This window comes from Ischnura elegans, chromosome X (assembly GCF_921293095.1).
Source record: "Ischnura elegans chromosome X, ioIscEleg1.1, whole genome shotgun sequence".
Lineage (NCBI taxonomy): Eukaryota > Metazoa > Arthropoda > Insecta > Odonata > Coenagrionidae > Ischnura > Ischnura elegans.
In genome coordinates, this window is record NC_060259.1 from 103623963 (window position 1) to 103644347 (window position 20385).

The window sequence follows — 20385 nt, forward strand, 5'->3', positions numbered from 1 at the left end:
TGGTATTTTTTAATGCTCTATCATCGGCTTCTGAAATATGAAAATACATGCTTACCCGTTATCATTTGTATTTTTTATTTCCAGTATTTTCCTCATGAGTATTTTTTGGGCATATTTTTCATATATTTTAGATTTTTTCACAGATTTATTTGCCATTTTTTTGTACTGAGTCTTTGAATGGCAGGGAAACAGTGTATTATCATTTTTAAGAACTAAATCTTCTTTTGCTTGTGACTCTACCCCATAAACAAGCTGAGAACTCCAATCAAAGTATTTTAGGCTGTATTATAGGATATTACTATAGGATAAGTTTAACTTATGGCTAGTTATAAAATTATTGCTTAGTTTTAATTTTAGAATACATAGTTTTTGGTATGTCATGAGATTCAAGAGGTTTGCTGTGGAAATATCACTTCCATTGTGTTCTCACAGATGTTTACATGTTTAATATATTTGCATACATCTTATTGTATGCAATCACGGAGCCTACTCCAATGAAATCTCATGAAGCTTACTTTTTTGGTAATTAGTCTTGTGTGACCCACTTTTTGTGTACTGGTTCTTACTATTACCCTCAACATGAAAAGCACTCCTTTTTTTGTGAAAGTCAAAACTTTTGCAAATAATTCCTACACCATTTCCTTTTTTGATACTAGTTAAATCCATTTAAAATTACTGTATTCCTATCAACCTCTTTCATGCATGTTAACTTTTTACATGCCTTCTCACTTCTTCTTCTTCCATGTTTAACATATTAAGCTTGTCCTATCCTTTTTATTATTAAATAATCAAATTATGACTTCTTCATAATCAATTTACTACTTAAAGAATGAATTTGACATTGTACTTGGTAGTTAAAATTTCAGAAACAGAAGTTCAGGAATTTCATCATCTCTCAGTTCTAAAAATAATTCTCTATCAATCTAGTTTTAGAGTGCTTTTCAAGACACTTCAAAATAATTGTTCTCTCAGGAATTGAATGAATAAAATATGATGTATATATAATTTTGCTAGTTATCTTTCACCCATTTATTGTGGTGGGATATAAATGTAAAAATAGATATTGGCTTCTATGAATACCCAGGGACTCATAGCTGATAGGATGATTAATTTTTGTTTTGTACTGCCTGCGATTTTTTTTATATTTATCTCCATATACCTCTTTGTCGAACTTTTGATTCAGGCTGAAGATATGACAAATCCAGAATCAGATACAAAGCCCGTGGCTAAAAGAAGATCATTCAATGAGAGAAGGGACACTTTACCTCAGGTTTGCCTCCGTCTCTATAGCTTTATCAGATTTGTCATCATCATCCTTGTTGGAATTTCCTGAGCAGCTATCTATAAAGGAAATTATCATTTCCATGTATTTCAAGTAGACTATGTCTATGTCTGTCACCATTTTATTTCATTCTCACAATTGAAAGTTTAGCATTAAGCATTTTTGCTTTGCAAGTTTAATGGTTGCCTTTGGAAAACATCTCTTTTTACCTCATTTAGACTTTGACGAAAAGATCCATAATGTATTTGCTTCACAGATGAATTTTTGAAATTCAATAGCTCGTTATGCTTCATAGTTTACTGTGGTCAGTTGCCATCATTCTAAGCATGTTTGTGCCTTAGGTTCCAAGTCAAGTGGTGCTCAAGCCTGTTCAAAGGCCAGCAAAGAAGGAAATCAAGCCACCCGAAGCAGAAAAGGTAAAATTGGTCTCGGGTTCCTACTCTTCTCCTTCTTTGTTATGGAGTCTTCTCTGTCTTCAGTTAAACATTTCACCTTTCTGGCTATTCTCACACTTCTGGCAGATCTTTTGTTGCTTCAATATATCTTGGATCTATCTTCTGGCATATCTTTTGCTTCTCCCAATATTCTGATTCTATATTTCCATTCTCATTTTGTGATTGGATTTTTTTCACTTTGAATTTTGATTTGGTTGTCTGTCATCCATAAATACAATTCAAAGGATTGGCTTGCCATAAAATCAGGAATATTTTTGGATAATTTATGACCTTGATATTTTGATTGTGATTTTTAATTTTTTGGCCTTCAATGGCCTTGAATTTTTCTTGTTTTTCTTTTTCATTTTTTGACAATTTATACCATATTTTTTGGGAATTATTAAGCTATGTAATTTCTTTCATCTCCTTTCTGTCATCTTCTTTTTTTCATCTTACCTCTTCTTAGTTAAGAAAGTTCTCCATTTTATCTTTTAATCCTCTCTTGATTTCCTCTGTAGAAAATTATTTGCTGTTGACATATTTGAAAATTTCTTTTACATTGTGAAATATTTGTAAATAATTTTAAAACATCACAGCTCAATTTCATTTTGAATTTATTGCTTTGAGCCATGGTAATTAAATCTTTGAACCAAATTTTAGCAAATGAATTGTGATTGAGTGCATCATCTCTCAGTCCTAAAAAAAGTATTGATCAATCTTGTTTTGGAGGGCCCATTCTTTCGTCAACTTTCCACTGGACTTTTCATCATGCAAGTGGACTCTCTGTTTTGGACACTTGTCTTCTGTGATTCGCTCTTCTCTCTATCTCTCCTCTGCTGTCACTCTTCTTCCATCAACTTTTTCTCTGTCGACTTGTCTTATCTCTTCACCTTTTCTCACTTATTTCAAAGGTTTATTTGAACCTTTTCCTGTTTATTCTTGCTAAGTCTTCTATTGCTCATTTTAGGGAATGACTGCTGATTTTTAAAAACTGGAATCTACAAATAGACTAAATCAATGCCAATTTTTATTTTGTGGATTGTCATTTTCTGGAAATCTTCATGGTTTAGGTGCCTTTTTTGTATTGGTTCAATTTGAACAAGTCTTAGGATTTTTGATGACTTTTTTTATCTCATAAGTTGATCAATTTTTTTTGGTATTTTCAAAGAATTGGATTACAACTTTTTTCCATTCAGTTCCTGTTATTTTTATTTTGCGCTTAACTAATTATAGGCACTAATTTTATGATTGGTTTTATGAAATAATTGTTTTACTACCTTAGTGATTATTTTTAGTTTGGTAATGCATATTTTTAAGCATTACTTTTATTGTTAAGAATATGTCAAATTTTGTTGTTGACATAAGTTTGGAGAACTTTTTTCTTGTTTGGTATCAGTTTTGAATTTTGTTTTTGATTTTTGGTGTTTTCTGATAATATTAGAATGTTTGCCGATTAGGAGAAGGCTACTTAGAATTGTTATGTTTTTTGTATGGTAATGTAGTTTAAAATGTGGTAGAAAATGGTCATTGTTTTTCAATATTGGTGTTATGACATAGGATGAAATTTTTTCCAACTCCATTGAAATAAATAGTTATTTGAAAGAGCAACTATTTTTTGTTCTCTCTTACTATAGGGGGTGGTTTTTATTGATTCCCAAGGATTAATTTCCTTAATTTTGTATATGCATAATAAAAATTTGGTTTTTAATAAAAAATGGCTCTCCTAGTGGTGTATCTAGTTGGGGAACTAAGCGATTTTTTTCTGATTTTTTGACAAATTTTCACCCAGTGCTCGTAATGAAGAAAATATATTTTTTTCAAGCGATTCTCAGCATGGAAATTGGTGAGAAATTTTAGGTGCACATATCTGTTTTTTAGTATTTATGTGAAAAAAAAAACAAATTTTGAGTTATTATTACATTTTTTTCATTTTTTTTGTCAAATAGTATACTAGGGTATAATTTAATATTTTACTTCACTTGCATTACCCATTATGCAGTCATAGGCAGGAATACATTCTATTTGAGCATTATCTACTTCTATTTTTTTTCTCTTGGTCTTCTGATTTCTTTTTCCATCTCAACTTTATGGGCCAGTTTTCTTATTTTCATATCCTCACACCAATATGTATCTATTCATAACTCATCATATTTGTGCTTTAGGATGACAAGAAACTTGAACTGAAGAAGCGTGGACTTGGCCCCAAGGAAGAGCCTCAGGTTTGGAGATTTTTAAAATCCTTCTCGCTCAATTCCTCAGATCAAAAATTTTTATAATGTACTTTTTCCCAAATAGTATAATTTTGGTTATCTCAATTTTTTTTTTAAATCTTTCAATTTTTACTTCTGGTAAAAATGGATTTGTTTCTATTTTATTTTATGTTCCATTGTGAACTTCTTTGAGTTCATATTTGCAAATAATTTTCATTGATCTTTCATAGTTTTAATGAAAATTTAGTGAGAGCGACCTAGTGACTTAAATTTGTGCTCCAGGGTCCAGAAGAAGTTTCCCTAAAACCTGTTAAGAGACCTACGAAAGAGAAAGCAGAAAAAGTGAAGGCTGATAAGTTGAAGGTAACAGCTTTAAAACATTACAGATCTTTGTGGCCTTTACATTCGTCTTCTATTCTCCTCTCTTTCCCATTCTTATTCTGAAAGCCTCTTTTGGGATGCTTTGACTACTTTCTCTGTGGAACATGACTTCTTACCCTCTTTACTTATTTCAGCAGTAGCTGATGAGCTTTACAAGCCTCTTCAACAAAATATTTGGAATGAGAAACATTTTGTGCCATTTTGATTTTTTTCCTCCAATAAGTGTTCTTGAAGCCATGGAGAACATGGACTTATTTCTAGATCATTTCAGATTGAATTCATTGAGTACTTATCTCTTTTTGAAACCTTTTATCACTTTTTGATGCTTCTCATTAACTTGAGAAACACATAATTAACGTATGAATTTTACTGAACTCAACATTATCCCAAATTTTTTTTCGTTCCTTTTGATTTTTTTCATATCATCAAATTTTTTTCCTTGATAATTTTTCATTCCCTTTCCTCCTTTTACTTTTTCCACTTTATTTGTTCCCTTAACATTTCCTTGACTCTATGCATCTTTCTGTAAGCTTCTTTTCTATCTCTGTTGCTTTGTGTATCTTGTGGTGTCATGATTGTTGTTATCAAAATCTTTTCATCCTGAGGAACATGTGTGTGATGTACTTTATTTTTTGGAAAGAGTAACTCATTAAGTTCCTAAGTCTGCATGCAGTTAGTGGAAAAAATGAATCATTGGAATAATAAAATGGAAAAATATTTTGCATTGGATGAAAAATTTTCCAATGAAATTCAGTGTAAATATTTGTTGAATCATTGATTGTGAAATTTCAACACATGTATGCATTGCTTTTATATTTTGTTAGAGACTTGTAATGTAGGTATATTAGGGAATCTAAGATGAGAAGATAGTATTGTTATTGGCATACTCTTCTTTCAAGAATGGAATACTTGTAGGCAAATGGCATTATAAATACATATTTTTCAAATCTTTGTTTTATTTGTCATCTATCACACCATTACTAAAGTCTGGATGCTTAAGATTTTGATGCATCAATCACGTGTTGTTTGTTTCTCATTCTGTTTTTCTGTTTCACTTCTTTGCAGAAATTTTATTTTCATTTTTTTATTTGACATGTGAATTTTTACTCTAGTTTAGAATTGTTGAGCTCGAACCAATTGTAAACTATTACAATTAATTATCTTTTATATCAATATACTATCAATCATGATCATGAATTGTTCAGATTTGGTAGACTTCCTAACTTGACGCCTATTGACACCCAGCAAAGCTCATTAATATCCATGATTATTGGTAAAAGAAACTCACTCTTTCCACTCTAAAATTTTCATGTGATAGTAGCGCTCTTTGAGATTCCTTGATTTGGATCATAAGCTAGAAAATATGAATGGTTTTATTTTTTATGAGCAGATTTACATGTTTCGAGCTCAGGATTATATTTGATATGAACTTTTTTATTCCATGCTTGGATATTTTGATGTTTCTTGTAGCACCACCCTCTTTCTAGTTTAACTGTTTTGGTTATGTCACATCATATTATTTCTACTTCTCATGCACTTATTACATGAGTTTAATTTGTAAGACATTTCAGTATTTTTTGTTGGTTGCATCAATTTTATTTTTTTATGTTGTCTAGTTTTTCAATTGTTTAAAAGTTATTTAGTTTAGTCTTACTGTTATATGTTTATTTGAAAGCAAATTATCATCCAATTTTAAACTTGTTTGGGTATTTTTTATTTTATCACTTTTTGTTTATTGCACCAATTTTGTTTCCATTTTAGTTATGGTTAAGTAGTTTGTGATTAGTTTTGAACTATTGGCTAACATGATGTTTGTCACAATTCTTTCCTGCTTGGTAGAATTGCCAGGTCTCCAACTCAATGTTTAGTTTTCTTCAATTCCATGACAAAAGGAATCAAGTGATATTATTGATATTGGAAAATAATCAGAATTATAGATCATTCAGTCATTATGATCAGTTTATACTTGATCATAAATTTATTTTGCTTGTACCATTACTTCATTTTCAATAATTTTCCTAGGTGTTTGCTTATTTCTTTGGGTAGTTTTGAAAGCAAGTCATGGATCATCCTGTTGTCCCTGAAGTTTGACTCATCACCACTGATATAGAAATCTACTTAATGTGGAACTAAAATTAAATATATCAGGAGTGACTCAGTTCTTTCATTTGCTGAATCCTTTCTCAAATATATTTAAGGTTAAATTTTCAAACACTTTGTTATATTTTGTATGAATGAATGTTCTTTCTTACCAGAGAACTGGAAATGACCAGGCACTTCTGATAGTGGGTGTAAACTTTTATGTTATGCATTACTCTAGTTTTCAGATGCCCCTAAATTTACTTTCAAATTATTCTCAAATTCCAATATTTAGTAAGAAAATAAGTAGCAACTCAGCATTAATAATGCTTTTATAATATAATATGTACAATTTACCTTAAAAATATATCATAGGACCTTGAATATTTGTATGAGCTCAGAGTCAATATTGCATACCTCATAGGCTTGGCAAATTTTTATTTGAGTTTTATGTTCAGTGCATTTTTTATAGAGGATCCATCAAGTTACAAAGGGAATGAAATTTTCATAATATAATGTACAATATATATTTCTCTGTATTAGCTGTCCTGGCAATGGTCATTAATAAAAATGTAGCCCTCGAATTTTTTCTTTGGAATTCACATGCTCATTTTGACCAAAAGTATCTGATGTTCATGATAATTGAAGATTCTTGATGGAAAAAAAAACATGCACTTCACCGTACTTTTCAATAAGCTATTGATGAAGTAACCCTGTAGTTAAATCAAAATGCATTGATCAAATGGAAAATGGTAGTATAGGTACCTAGCTCATGTGTTATGAAAATGTGTTACATTAAAAGTCCATTGGATGGATAATCTATTTTCTCTGCACTTTAATAATGTTTATTTTGGCATCATAGGATGCCATTATTGAAAGCGGCAGAAGATAATTAAGGAATTGGGACTAAGTGCATCGTAGTAGTAATGGTAGTGGCCCATTTGTAATGTAAAGTACAATAGCCATTGTTAGTAATTTCACCTCTAGAAGTTTTTTAAAAAATGTAGACAGTTGTTAGAATAAAATTGTACTTATATGGTTGTATTTAACCTTCAATTTATGTTGTATTGCATGCCACCATAGATATTTTATTGTATCATGTATTTTATACTAATTAATATAAATAACTACTTTGTATTTGTAAAACCCTCGCTTCAGATGAGCCTGTTTGTAGTTTTTCATTTTATTTGCGATTCACGTTTTCTCTTTTTGAATGTCCCAACATGTTCGTATCATTCACAACCTTACCATTTTATTTAAATGTTTTTTTCTCCACATCCTTACTCCATTACAATTAGGATAATACACATACCTTATGGCGAGCATCATCTTTAGCCATAACAATAAAGTACATAGGAAAAACAGTATAACCAGTTATAAAATGCTGATACAATCAAATAGTTAGGATTACTCAGCTACAAGAAAGAATACTTGGTTCTAGAAAATGTGCAATATTTTTACAAATTCATTTTCTTATTATTTATGTTAATTTTACTGATGCATTTAAATTTTTAATCCCATAAATGACATCTTTAACACCAGTGCATAAGTGAATAGTGCAAGTAGATCACACATCATGGCTACTCAATTTGATCAAACAATGTCTTGTTGCATAAATTGTTTTCTATGAGCTATCCAGAGTCTGCCTGTCTCTTAGATGCAGGGTTTTGTATCATCAATACTCTCATTGTCTTACATGAGTCTTGATTGTCTTTGACTGTTCTAATGCAGCCGGTTTCATCTATCTTCTTTTTCTCATTCACATATGACTGCTCTATACCTCCAGGCTCGATAGCAGTAAGGTGGATAGATACATGTTGAATGGGCAGGTGCAGGAATTGCTGTCTTTAAATGGCAAAAACTGACCATGAGAAAGTGAATGTATAATATAACATCTGTAAACCAATTGCCAAAATTATTATAGTATTCTCTTTCAGGTTTAAGGCTGTTGTCGTAACGATTTCTACCACTTACTTATTGAGTCGGCTCATAGGTTAGAAGATGGATTTAGATGTGAATATAATCAACAAACTCTGTAACTTTGTATGGATTGGTATAATGACCGCATAGTTTTTTACTGCAGTACAATGCCATGAGATTCATACCACATCTCCATGATACTGTTCTGAACAAATCCTTCTTTGACATTAAATCGTGGAATTTAGAAGCTTTATGTTGTAGCTTGCTATGAAGCTTCACCTTGAAACAATAACTAGAATCTATGTGGAAAGTACAAAGTAGTTTCTTATAACAACAATAATCCATCCATTGAATGATTCAATTCAAAAATCGTCAACTATTCAATTATCAAGATCAATAATATTTTTCAAAAGAGAGTTTGGAATCTTAGGTGTGGTTTATTTTGACCGGAAGTGACATATTTGCATGTGATAAACTCTTGATTTCAGGTGTGACTGTGACCATTCATATGTAAAATGAATGATTGCAAGATACCTAACCACTTATGCATTTGCCGTTATCAGTTATATCTTTCAGCACATACGTATTTCTTATGGTATTAAGGTAAAGAAGTTTATTCATTCTTAATGCTGTTTGATTATTTTTTGTTATTTTTTAGCTAATCTGAAGCAACAAGATTCATCCCTTTTTTCTGAAATTATGTGTATTTTTAAGCTGTCGTATATCTATGTATAATTAAGGTCATTCTTAGTTAGCTATTATGTACTTATATACACTAATGCTAATCCTTTAAACTTATTTGGTCTATACACAATGGTAACCTAGTCTTTAGGTACTACTTCATTTACATAAGTGTAGTAGTCATAATTTAATGGTATGATTAAATTATTAGAATTTTAGGCCATAGGAAATTGAAGTATTTAAGGTATAAATAAACAATTGGTGCTCTCTGTAACAAAAGGTAAGTTTTGTTTCAATTTAATATTAATACAATGGAACTATTGTTAATATTTTATGTAGTAAGTTGTTACGTAGGTATGTTATTTCTGTTGCATGTTACTGTATGTTTTGCCACTTTAAATGGCTCCTTTTTGTTTCTATTTTTTTACATGTCCAAATTGTTTGTAATTGTTTGTTTGGTAACACTTGAATGTAATTTATTTTTTAGACCCCAGAAATTCAGAAACCAGATGAAAATGATGTTGGGCCTCGAAAAGCATCCTTGAAGGTAAGGTTCTCCGTTACTAAGTCGTCATTACTCTCCAAAACTGCTGTGTTTGTTCATGCTCTTATTTCATTGTCTATATATGTCATCCTTGGAATTTGCATAGGTATTCATTATTAGTTTATAAATGGATTTAATGGCATTACAGCTCATGCCCTTACCTCCTCCTGCTGCCCCGATTATGTATTAAATCTACATTTATACCTTGTGATGATTAAGTGGTCCACATTATGTTGCTAAAACTGCAGAAAATTTAGAAACATGAATTTCTTTTTTTAGCAGTCTTTATCTTGTCATTTAATTTGTATGTTTAATAGTAGTACTGCTGAGATAGTCTATGGCAGATAACTGTACCTTTTGTTTAATGTTGATACCCTTTTAAAAAGTGAAAAGCAATCACTGCATTCAAGTATTCCACCAAATACTCCTTTTACATCCTTTATGGTTGTGCTTGTGTAACTCAGGTAATGACTAGTATTTTCAGGAACCATGGTTGGTGCTTGGAGAAATTTCAAAGTAAAGTTCTTGGGCAAATGAATAGAAGGTTAGATGATTGAATCAGTGACCAGAATGAGGAGGAATCTCAGAATTCCTAATTAAACTTAAATGATGACCACATAGAATTTCTGATTTTATTAAGAATGCTAGAATATTTTCGTGGCGTTGGTTGATCGTGATCTTTTTGATGTGAATGGGTGGAGGTTTTTTGAAATCATTCAGGCACTGTTTTCTGTGTAGCCATACATTTTATTTGTGGCTAACAGAGAAGAGTGCTTTTAACAGCTTGCACCATAAATGCAAGAGCTTAAATTTAATTGGTTAAAAGAGGGGTTGTAAAATTCCCCACCTTGCATGACCCACATTTTCAAATTCTCACCCACCCTTTGTAATGACTCTGCAAAAATGCTAATTAGAGAGCTGCAATTCTTTTTTAAATTGAGGTGTTGTCATTGAAACATCTCCAATATAATCTTTAGCTCTCACATTTTGATTTAACCTGAAATGGTTAATTTTTTCCATTTTGGCCAATTTGTTTGATTTTATTAAACATATTAAAATAGAGCAATATTTATCTGGTTTTGTAACTTTCATCTGAAACACTGCATTTGTACTAGAGATTGTTGACTGCAAAACGAAGCATTAAAGGGAAGATCAAAAAAATTGATTCATGTAATTTATATATAGATATCTTTTTATATTTGAAATTTGCTAAAAGTCAAGCTTATTTGGATTACATGCATATTTACACTTTATTAATTATTTGTGTTATTTGTCTGAAGGAGGTGCCTCCGAAGAAGGAACCTGAGAAGAAGCCTGAAAAGGTAAAAATATCCATTACCAATCAATATCTCAATTTATGATTATTTTTAACTTTGCTCAGCTCAGTACTATAATTTTTATCTTCCTACTTTCAGTTGAAAAAATTTTCATGCAAAAATATCAAAGAAATTTCAAAGCTTAGCTTTGTTATAGGCAAATGTCTCTTTTAGCAAAGTGTTTATTGGTGGTAGTTTTCTACTATCATTTAGGAAAACCTAGCTCATGGTTTCAAATGATTCCTATGTAAATTATATTCAAAGAAAATTGCATACAATTACAAAAGCACGATAACAAATCCACTCAATTTTTTATGTAATGATATTTTTACATATTGAATGGTTCCACTTTCAACAATTTCAATTAAATTTTTTGCACATAGAAATAAGATTATTTCTTAGAAATATTTTAAACCTACATGTAATCTAAGACTACCAGTTGGTTTATTTTTTTTGTTTTATAAGGTGTGACTTATGACTTATTTTTATTCTAATTTTATGTGTTTCATCTCATTATAAATACCTTGTGTCTATTGCTATTGTAAGATTTTCTAACTGTATAATGTCACTCTCTTCCTCTTGGCATATTATATTCTATGTAACTGAAGTCATGAAGATGCACCTCATTTTAGTTTGAGCTTCTGTTAAATGGCCATTTCATAGTTTTAACTTGTTTTACTTAAGGTTGATATATTCTTTATTCATTTGGGTGAAGCTATCACATTTTACTTCCATTTGACTTCAGCTAGTATGTTAATTATGCTAATTAGTTTCAGCCTGATCACATTTTCCTTAATTCTGCTCAATTGTGGGATTATAGTGGAAGAGGTTGAAGTGTGTGGATCATATCCAATGTTACACTAATCTGTATAGTGAAATTTCTAGTTGCATAACTACAGAACTAACATTGGATTTGTGGCAGCGTCTATCTAGGTACCATAGGGCAACTAATATCATCACTGAAATAACTGATAAGGCCTTCACATTATCAAATTATCTTGTGGGCCTTATTCAAACTCATACAGAAATTCCTAAAATACCTAGAAATTGATATTCCTACATGTAATCTAAGACTAAAGTTGGTTTATTTTCCATAAAACAAGGAGCAGAATTAGGTTTGTAGCTGTGGTTGAGTCTCCAAATTTCACCAATCATCGATCATAGGTTTCCGTCATAAGATCTTAATTAAATATGATAAACTAGGGAAAATTTCACATGCATCATAAGTGTTTGATTTAGAGAGCGCCTGTTGTAATAATACCATCCAAGATTTGGTTTTGGAAGTTAATTTTTTTATGATGAGGATATTTTTGAATGGAGCTTCCCAAGTATTTTGATGTGCAGCTGGTTTTTGCAAATTGCTTATTTTCCTGCACATGTAAAACCTTCACGATGTGTTTTTACATTTCTATGAATAGAAGAAACCTAAATACAATCCTCTGGCCTTTGTGCCAAGTGATGATGAAGAGAGTGAAGAGGAGGAGGAAGAGGAAATTGACACATACAATGTAAATGATATGCGACTTGGTTCTCGGAAGGTGAGGTTGTGGTTGGCAGCATTTTCGTAGTTTTTGAGCTGCTAAGTTGGCATTTTGGACTGATATAGCAAATTATATTAATTTGGCTTCATCAGACTTATGAAAGCAGATTAACATCGGTAATTGCATTAGTTCGCATTTATTATTGCTTACTCTTTAAGTTCCGCAATTTTATGTTTATGGTTTTCTTTATTTTAGTTCATCTTATGCACCATTTATTTGTTTCTGTTCCATAGGCCATCATCATCATAAATTGTTCCCCATAGAATCTTTGTTTTAATGGTAGGAAAATAGTTCAAGTTCTGTTTAAATACCTATTTTTATTTAGCCCAAATAAGTACTTAAACTCATGTAATATCTCAGTTTTGAGTTCACTGTTAATATTCTTTGAAAAATGCAATGTTCACATTTTGTGACATTGTACAATCAGGTTATATAGTGATATTTATTAATTTTGCAAATGAGTTTCTCTCTTTGAGTCAGGATTCCATCATTAGCTGATTTGAAATGTATTTGCAAAATTCGTGTTAAAATTTTCTTTTATAGCATGCTATAATGCCTTAATACTTTTGGATATTGACTTATATAGAAAAGCCATGGTCCCTCCAAAGTTATTAGTGCCTGGAACAGTGTTTTATTGAGCACAAATCTTAGTTTCCATGTCTTTGTCACTCTTTTATGAATGATGCACCATGTTTTATTATGCTTCATTTGATTATTTTTCATTTTTATAATTTTTTTATTTGTGTTTTAGGTGCTATGTGGTAAGATAAACAATAAGTCATTTAATAAAATGTTATAATGAGTGTAACAAGTTTTACTGCAATATTTGTTATTTTTATGTTGTTGTTTTAGCTGTACTATATTATTTGGAATGTGCTGGATGTGTTAGTGGGCTTAATATTTTATTTGAGTTCATTCATTTCCTTGTTGTGTTCTTTTTATTTCATGATAATTTTAACTCTTCATAATAATTCACTGCATCAAATGAAAGAAAATTAAATTAAAATTACTTATATTTAAAAAAATTCAAATTTTGTTATCTGTAATTGTTTATTAACTGTCCATTGTGCTCATGTAAATCAGTTTTCTTCAAAATCGGTGATTATTAGTATTCATATGAGAATTTCTGTATTTGAGTCCTTAATCAAATACCTCATCAGTACAGCATTAGTACAGCATACAGTATCAGGTTTGTGATAAGGTGTAGTCAGTTGTACTAGAAAGTTTTGTGCTTACAAAAGGATGGAAAACTTACATTGGATTTTTTCACACTGATTGATATTGTTGTACATATCATTAAGCAAATATTCTTTTTTTTTTCTATTGCAGCCAGAAATTAAAGTACCTGAGATCAAAGCACCTGAGGCGCCAAAGATTGAAGTTATCCGAGAGAAATCTCCAGCCCAAGATAGGAAGGGATCTCTTGCTCCTGGGTCTGGCACTTCAAGCAGGAGAGGTTCCCTAATTCCACCTGAAGATCAGCCTCGTCGGCCAAGTCTTATCATTAGTGATGAGGTAATGGAATATGCTTATCAAGGAATCCATATGGCAAACATTCTGGCTCCGAAATTTTACCTAAGAATTTCACATCTTCTTAGTTTTTTCAGCTCTTATGGGAAGTTTAAGTCATTTTGCCTGTGATATTTGCCATTCGCTCAAATCTTTATTTTGTTGTTTGCATTTAATGGACTTAGGTAGATTCTCTTCCCATAGTTATTCTCCCTTAATCTCATATTCTTATTGAAGCTTAAGTCCCTATCCCACATTCATAATTTCTTTTCTCTATCCTAAGCTCCATTTGCTAATGTCTCCAATTGATTTCAGTGAACCATGCCGGTGTGACACTCAAAATATCTCACTCATGTTTCCTGATTCTTCATATCTATTGTTTTTACTCCTATAGTTGTTTATTCTTGATAATGACTTGCTTAATCATTTACATTTACTTAAAATGTTTTGAGAAAAACCAATCGTTTTATGTATTGATGTACCTGGTTAGCTGCACCAGTTCCCATTAATCAAGTAATTGTACTTATAGGCCTCATGTTTGTGGATAGCGACATTTACCATTCACATTGGATATCCTTAAACTTAGGTTTCATCACCATAATGTTTTGCCTTAAAAATGAATATTTTGTTGTTTGATACATTTGATGTAGTATTTCATTGATGTTGATTATTTATTTTACAGCCAACTTAAAACTAAATTGAATTTCAGATTTTTTTATTGAGGACTTTGATGGAAGATGTTGAAGATAGGTTTAGTGAATTGGAGGACATTGTGCCATTGCTATCCCTGTTTCCTTTTCAATTTTAACCTCTCTATGCTACCTGGCCAGTCATCTACTGGAATGGTGTGTCACTGGTGGTGCACCTTAAAAAGGTCTCTAATATTTTGTCCATTGAACTCTTCGATAGTTTTAGAAGAAAAATACATCGTTAACTTCCTGTTTTTATTATGATTTTTGCAGTTGTATGACAGTGGCATTACTTACAATTTAATTTGACTGTTGTAGGACAGGAAACTGTCATGCTAGTGATCTTGTATCTGCAATGCTTGAGGGTAAAGGCTGGCTTTTCTAGGCCTTTTATTCATAGATTCAAAGCCTAATTCTTTAATTATGGCCATTATGCTCCTTAACCTGCTATTGTGTAAGTTTAAAATTGCACTGCTTTTTGCTGAAGCATTTCTATTGATTTTTTTATTCGTTCAAAGGTGAATTACAAACATTGAAGGCAAGTGTTTCCATGAAGAAACTATGAAAAAAGTTTTATTTAATTTGTATGTCAATTTGTGGACCTTTTATTATTGAAGGTGCTCTTGGCATCTCTTTATTCCGAGATAATTTGTGTAGGACAGACAAAGTTTTTTTAATGGTTACAGAAAGACTTTTGATGAATTACTTAGGAATCCTAAAATAAATTGTTATGGTCAATCAAACTAAGTGTAAAGTTGCTAGAAAACCATACGTACGGACTTTCTTATGGTTGACCTGAAAATTATGTGTATTAAAGAATAAGAATATCTAAGAATATTCACATGTGTGATTCAAGCTCATTTATAATGGGTATTCATTGCAAGAAATTCTCTGCTTTGATCATTTTAAACTAGAATCTAGAATTGTTTTAAATAGTAATCTAGAAATGTTTTTGCTCCTCGGGTCCATTATTGACTGAATTCTCTCTAAAAATGATAAAATTATTTTGAAGTAACATTTGTATTAATCAAATTATTTAGCATTTCCATATTCTTTAATGACTTAAATTTAATTACCAGCACTATTTGGCCGTACACCTAAATTCATATTATTTCCATAAAATTCTTTGCAATTTTTGTTTTTTATATGATGTTGAAGAGCAAATTTTTAATACCTTACGGGAGGGTATTTTCAAAAGTGCTAACAATCAAGCTCACTTGAAAATCTAGGGCAACATTCTCATTATAACACTTTTTGAAATAGGTACCTCACGCAGAGGACACATTTAGTGGTTTTTTCCAACCATCCAGTGGTGAAAATATCTAATTTGCACTTGGATACTCATTTTTTCAATGTGGCAATGGCTGCTAGGTGTCTCATGGATTGGAGGGAGTTCAAAAAGTGTGTATGTAATGGCTATCCTTGACTTTCAAGTGAACTGAAAATCAAGTTAACTTGATTATTGAATATTTCTAAAATGCCCTTCAAGTTATCTTAGACTGGAGTTAAGGGAATGGAGGATAATACTCGATAAAGTCTGTTTTAATATTTGGACCAATACTATTCTTAAAATCTGGAAGATGTAGAATGTTTAGGAGTATTTTTACCTTAGCTTTGAGGTTACCTAATGTATTTATGGATAATTAGTTCTGTCAGCATCCTTTTTTAGCTATTTTATTTATTAGGCCATCAGTGAATTGCAAAATTTATGATGAGGGTTTTCCTGGCCAAAACTAATGAAAGTGACTTCAATTTAACCGCTTCATTGATTTAATTCTACTTTTTAGGAAAATAGGAAGCTACGGCCTGGTGAAGTCCTTGAAGAGAAAAAGGTGAGAGAGAACACAGTGACGCACATTTCATCTTCAGCCAGAATTCTATGCTGTATTATTTCAACTCTTGTTTTTAATTTTATCCCATCTTACTTACAGTTATTTTCTTTTTATGCACGAAAATTTTCTTTTTTGTCCAACATTTTCTGAAGATTATTTTGCTGACTTAATAACTGTTATGTAAGTATTTTATTTCTGTCATTTATTTTTTAGTTGCTCTCATTTTCTGATTTTTAAAGTTGCATAATTTATTCTTTATTTTTACAGGTTTTTTTTGTGTGTTTTTTATAATTGGTTTCTTTCGTGCTCCACAATGTTTATTTTGGACAACAACACTTTACTAAGGGCTTTTCTTTCATCTTGCTTGCTTTCTTATTTCATTTAAATTGCTTTTGTTTCATTATTTTCCTGCAGGTTGGAAAATTGCGGCCTGGTGAGGTATTAGATTCAAAGGTGAGATTTGTGTGAAATTGCACAAAGCTGACCTGATTCTTTGGCATTTATTTTGGAAAATATTTAATCACATGGCAGCTTTTCCTTAACAAAGTAATACAAGTAATCTGTAAATATGTTTTCCATATTCACTAATTTTCCAACTTAATGTTTTGCGTTTGATTCTACCTTTTTCTTTTCATTCCATTGCTTGTCAATTTCTGATTCCTTATCTAATGAATGTAACTTTTTTTTTGCAAATTTCTCTCAAACATTACTAAAGTATTGCAGATTGCACTCATTGCTAATACTATTGTTTTTTTACATGCTCAGAACAGCATTCAATTTTTCTTTATAATTTCCTAATAATTATCATCTTAATGCATTGAATGGTTGAATCCTCTTCTTTCTCAAAAAATAAATGCCAAAGAATTACAGCAAGTTTTTATTTCATTTGATTTCTTTTCATTCTTAATATTTGTTTTTATTTTGTTACTGTTTTGCATTTCTCCATTTGATTTCATTTGATTTTTCTTTTTATTTACCTTGATGCTTTTCTCTTCACAAAATAACAGAAGAGAGGTGCACGTCCCGGGGAATTGATTGAAGAAGAGAAGAATAAGCAGGTTAGATTTTGGGGAATCTATTCTCGCTGCAGGGTTGGGTTACATGCTACATTGCCTAGATCTTTAATGAATATGTCACTTGCAATCCTCATACAATCACAATTTTTTGGGCTGAAAAGCTTTTTTAACATTATGTGTGGTCTTACTTTTTCTCTTATTGTGTCGGTCAAAGGACTTTTTTCTTGCTTTTTTGCCAATGTTATTTTTATGATTTTGAATATTGCTTTTTGAACGATTTTTTTTTTGAAAAGCACTTAACCATTTGATTTTTTTAAACTTTTTAAGTGCTCATGCTCATTTTTTACTGGCTGCAAAACTGCTTGTGTTCTATCATGACATTACAATTTTTAAGATCATGAATGTCATTACTAATATTTTTCAATTGCTTTTTCACATGCAAGAGAAGAATTTTGTATTTTTTTTAATATTTGGCTGTCTTTGGCAGCACTACTAATGGGCATGAAGAGCCGCATATCAAGTCTTTGAACAGATATCATAATGTTGAATCCATCCCTTATATTTATCTCTCAGCTAAAACTTTTAAACTTTGAAAATATCCCTTATTTTTGCCTTTTAATTAAAACTGTTATTTTCCCTGTTAGTAGGAAGTTAATTTAAAAGTAATAAGCAGTGGTATTTTTTCATCTGCAATGGCCTTTTTATCATGTCTGCCAATAAAATTAAATGACGCTAAAATTTTACCGAAATTACAACATATGTTTTTTAGAGGATGAAGTTTAAAATGGCAAAATAATTAAAATGCACATAATAAATTTCTGTACCAGTCAAAAATATTTATGGCTTCATTCTGGACGAACTTAACTGAATCACCTTCACCCATGTAAAATTATTTTTTGTATGGATGATGGTATGACTATTAGTTTTCTGCAGTTGAGTTCACAATTTTGATAATTCTCTTGAACTATGGCAGGGTTATAATGACATAAAATGAGTGTAATGTGCTTTTATGCACTTATGTCCATCGGAAATCATGCTTAAGTATACATTCCTGAAATTTTCTGTAGGGAATATGTGCTTGAACATGATATTTTATTCATGCAGTCAGCGTAGTTAATTACGTCCATTATCTTCTCCATATATTTTTCGTAAGTGTAGATTGTTCTAAATTACCTTTAACACAAAATAGGGTGGTTTCCTATTATTTTTTTATTGCTTTAATCGAAAGATTATTACTCCTGGAGTACGTATTTCACGGTTTTAGATTTTTAAACGACAACATCTATTTTTCGCGATCAAATGAAAAGTGAAAATTTTCAAGCGCGCGAAAACGCGACGCTTAAGTATGAATGTCGGGAAATATCCCCGTACGTCGTATTTCTGGTTCCCCCTCCCGCCCGGTGAGGTGACCTTGAGGCGAGGCTTAGCGCTGATACGTCGCAGGATGCTAGCGGATAGCTGAGTACCTTGCTGAAAGGTAGCGCTTGGCTTAAAAAAGGTTTATTAATACCTTATCAAACGAAGAAAACTTTCCGAACTTAGCCAGTTTTAATAGGTGATTATTAAGACACGTTTCCCTGAGCTCTGTGCCTCATGCATGCATTGGTAACCTCAGACGATGTATAACTCCTATCCTCTCGTGTAGAAACTAGGTCCCTGTGACGTCATGCGGAGTGGAATCGCATGGGCGCCAATCTGGCCTTTTTCAAATGAGGATAAAATTTGACCCTTGCCATTCGTCTAAACCGGTATTTCAAAAACCAAATAATTTGTGTATTATGAATACACTAATGGTGGGTAATGAATCGCAATCAATACCTTTCGTTTTCTTTGATGAAGGAAACTACCCTATTGCTATATTTATCTTTTTTCTTAATGAAACTGCGTTATCAAGCAATTCTGATAAATAAAATTTGCTCATTAATGCCCAAGGAGATATATACTGTGAAAGTGAGACACCTATCATTATAGATATGAGACAGCTGACCTGTGTTGTTGGAGGAAATAATGAAAATTCAAACAGTAATTTTTAAGTGCCCTGGTAAACTTAAATTTTTGTGTTAAACTGCTGTATAAATAATATATATGTTTACTATTTACTCAACTTGCTATTTCTGAAGGCTTTGGATGATAGCCCTTCCAAGCTGATTTCTAATACTAAATAATAATCCTCTAAGTGCTTAATGAACCTGTTATACTTTAAGTTTCTTACTACAGGTTTCGGAGTTTATCATTTCATGAATTATTTTTGCATGCTCAGGTCCTGTAACTATTTTTCTCTGAATTTAATGTTGAACCCTTATGAAAGCAAGATTTGTTCACCATTTGGCTAGTGAGATATTTTACAAAGGCTTTTGCCCAAAAATTAGTTGTTAATCAAGTGCTAGGCATAACTGAAAGATTTTACTTCCATATATACATATATAAAGGTTATACTTACAATTTTCTCATACCGTAAAATAAATTTCTCTTCTTAAGGTTTAACTATTTGAGCATTAAGTGAAGCTAGTTTTAGTGATTGTTATCAATTCTGGCATTAAATACTCTCCTTTCTTGAGCTGCCTAATTTAAGAATTTTTGCAGGTTTGATTGAAATGAATGTGGGCAACTTTATCAGCTGTTTGAGTCGGTATAGTTTCTCACTCTGTTTCATCATTAGTTTTCCAAGTCATCATAAAGAAATGGGTTGAATGACTTCAGTTATATTTTTGAATCTGTTCTTTTCATTGCACTCCATTTTCTTATTTGCCATGCCTTTCAAAGGAGATGTAATTCAGAGGTATATTTTAAGGTGGATATTGTTTATTTTTGGGGTGAACAGTTAACCTTGCTTTATTAGGGATCACTTTGAAATTAACAATAACTATCTGCTTACACAGGTGTGATTGATTAAACAAATTTGTGTGTGGGGAAGAGCAAGTGGCCTATTTCATGTCAGCAGTTATGCACTG

At 31.3% G+C, this 20385-nt stretch overlaps 1 protein-coding gene across 33 annotated transcripts in view; it reads left to right on the top strand.

Moving 5' to 3' along the window:
• The window catches only part of LOC124171601 (twitchin), a 207858-nt gene that overhangs the window by 78066 nt on the left and 109407 nt on the right, over window positions 1-20385 (top strand). For 11 of the 33 annotated variants that reach the window (XM_046550781.1, XM_046550787.1, XM_046550780.1 and 8 more), the window contains 9 exons: window positions 1184-1270; window positions 1624-1698; window positions 3879-3935; window positions 4209-4289; window positions 9475-9534; window positions 10812-10853; window positions 12266-12385; window positions 13718-13903; window positions 17426-17476. In XM_046550781.1, the coding sequence (XP_046406737.1) occupies window positions 1184-1270; window positions 1624-1698; window positions 3879-3935; window positions 4209-4289; window positions 9475-9534; window positions 10812-10853; window positions 12266-12385; window positions 13718-13903; window positions 17426-17476 (759 nt within the window). Of the gene's footprint in view, window positions 1-1183; window positions 1271-1623; window positions 1699-3878; window positions 3936-4208; window positions 4290-9474; window positions 9535-10811; window positions 10854-12265; window positions 12386-13717; window positions 13904-16373; window positions 16419-16832; window positions 16872-17425; window positions 17477-20385 lie in introns of all 33 variants that reach the window. The other 22 variants (XM_046550808.1, XM_046550782.1, XM_046550807.1 and 19 more) reach the window with 9 other exon arrangements.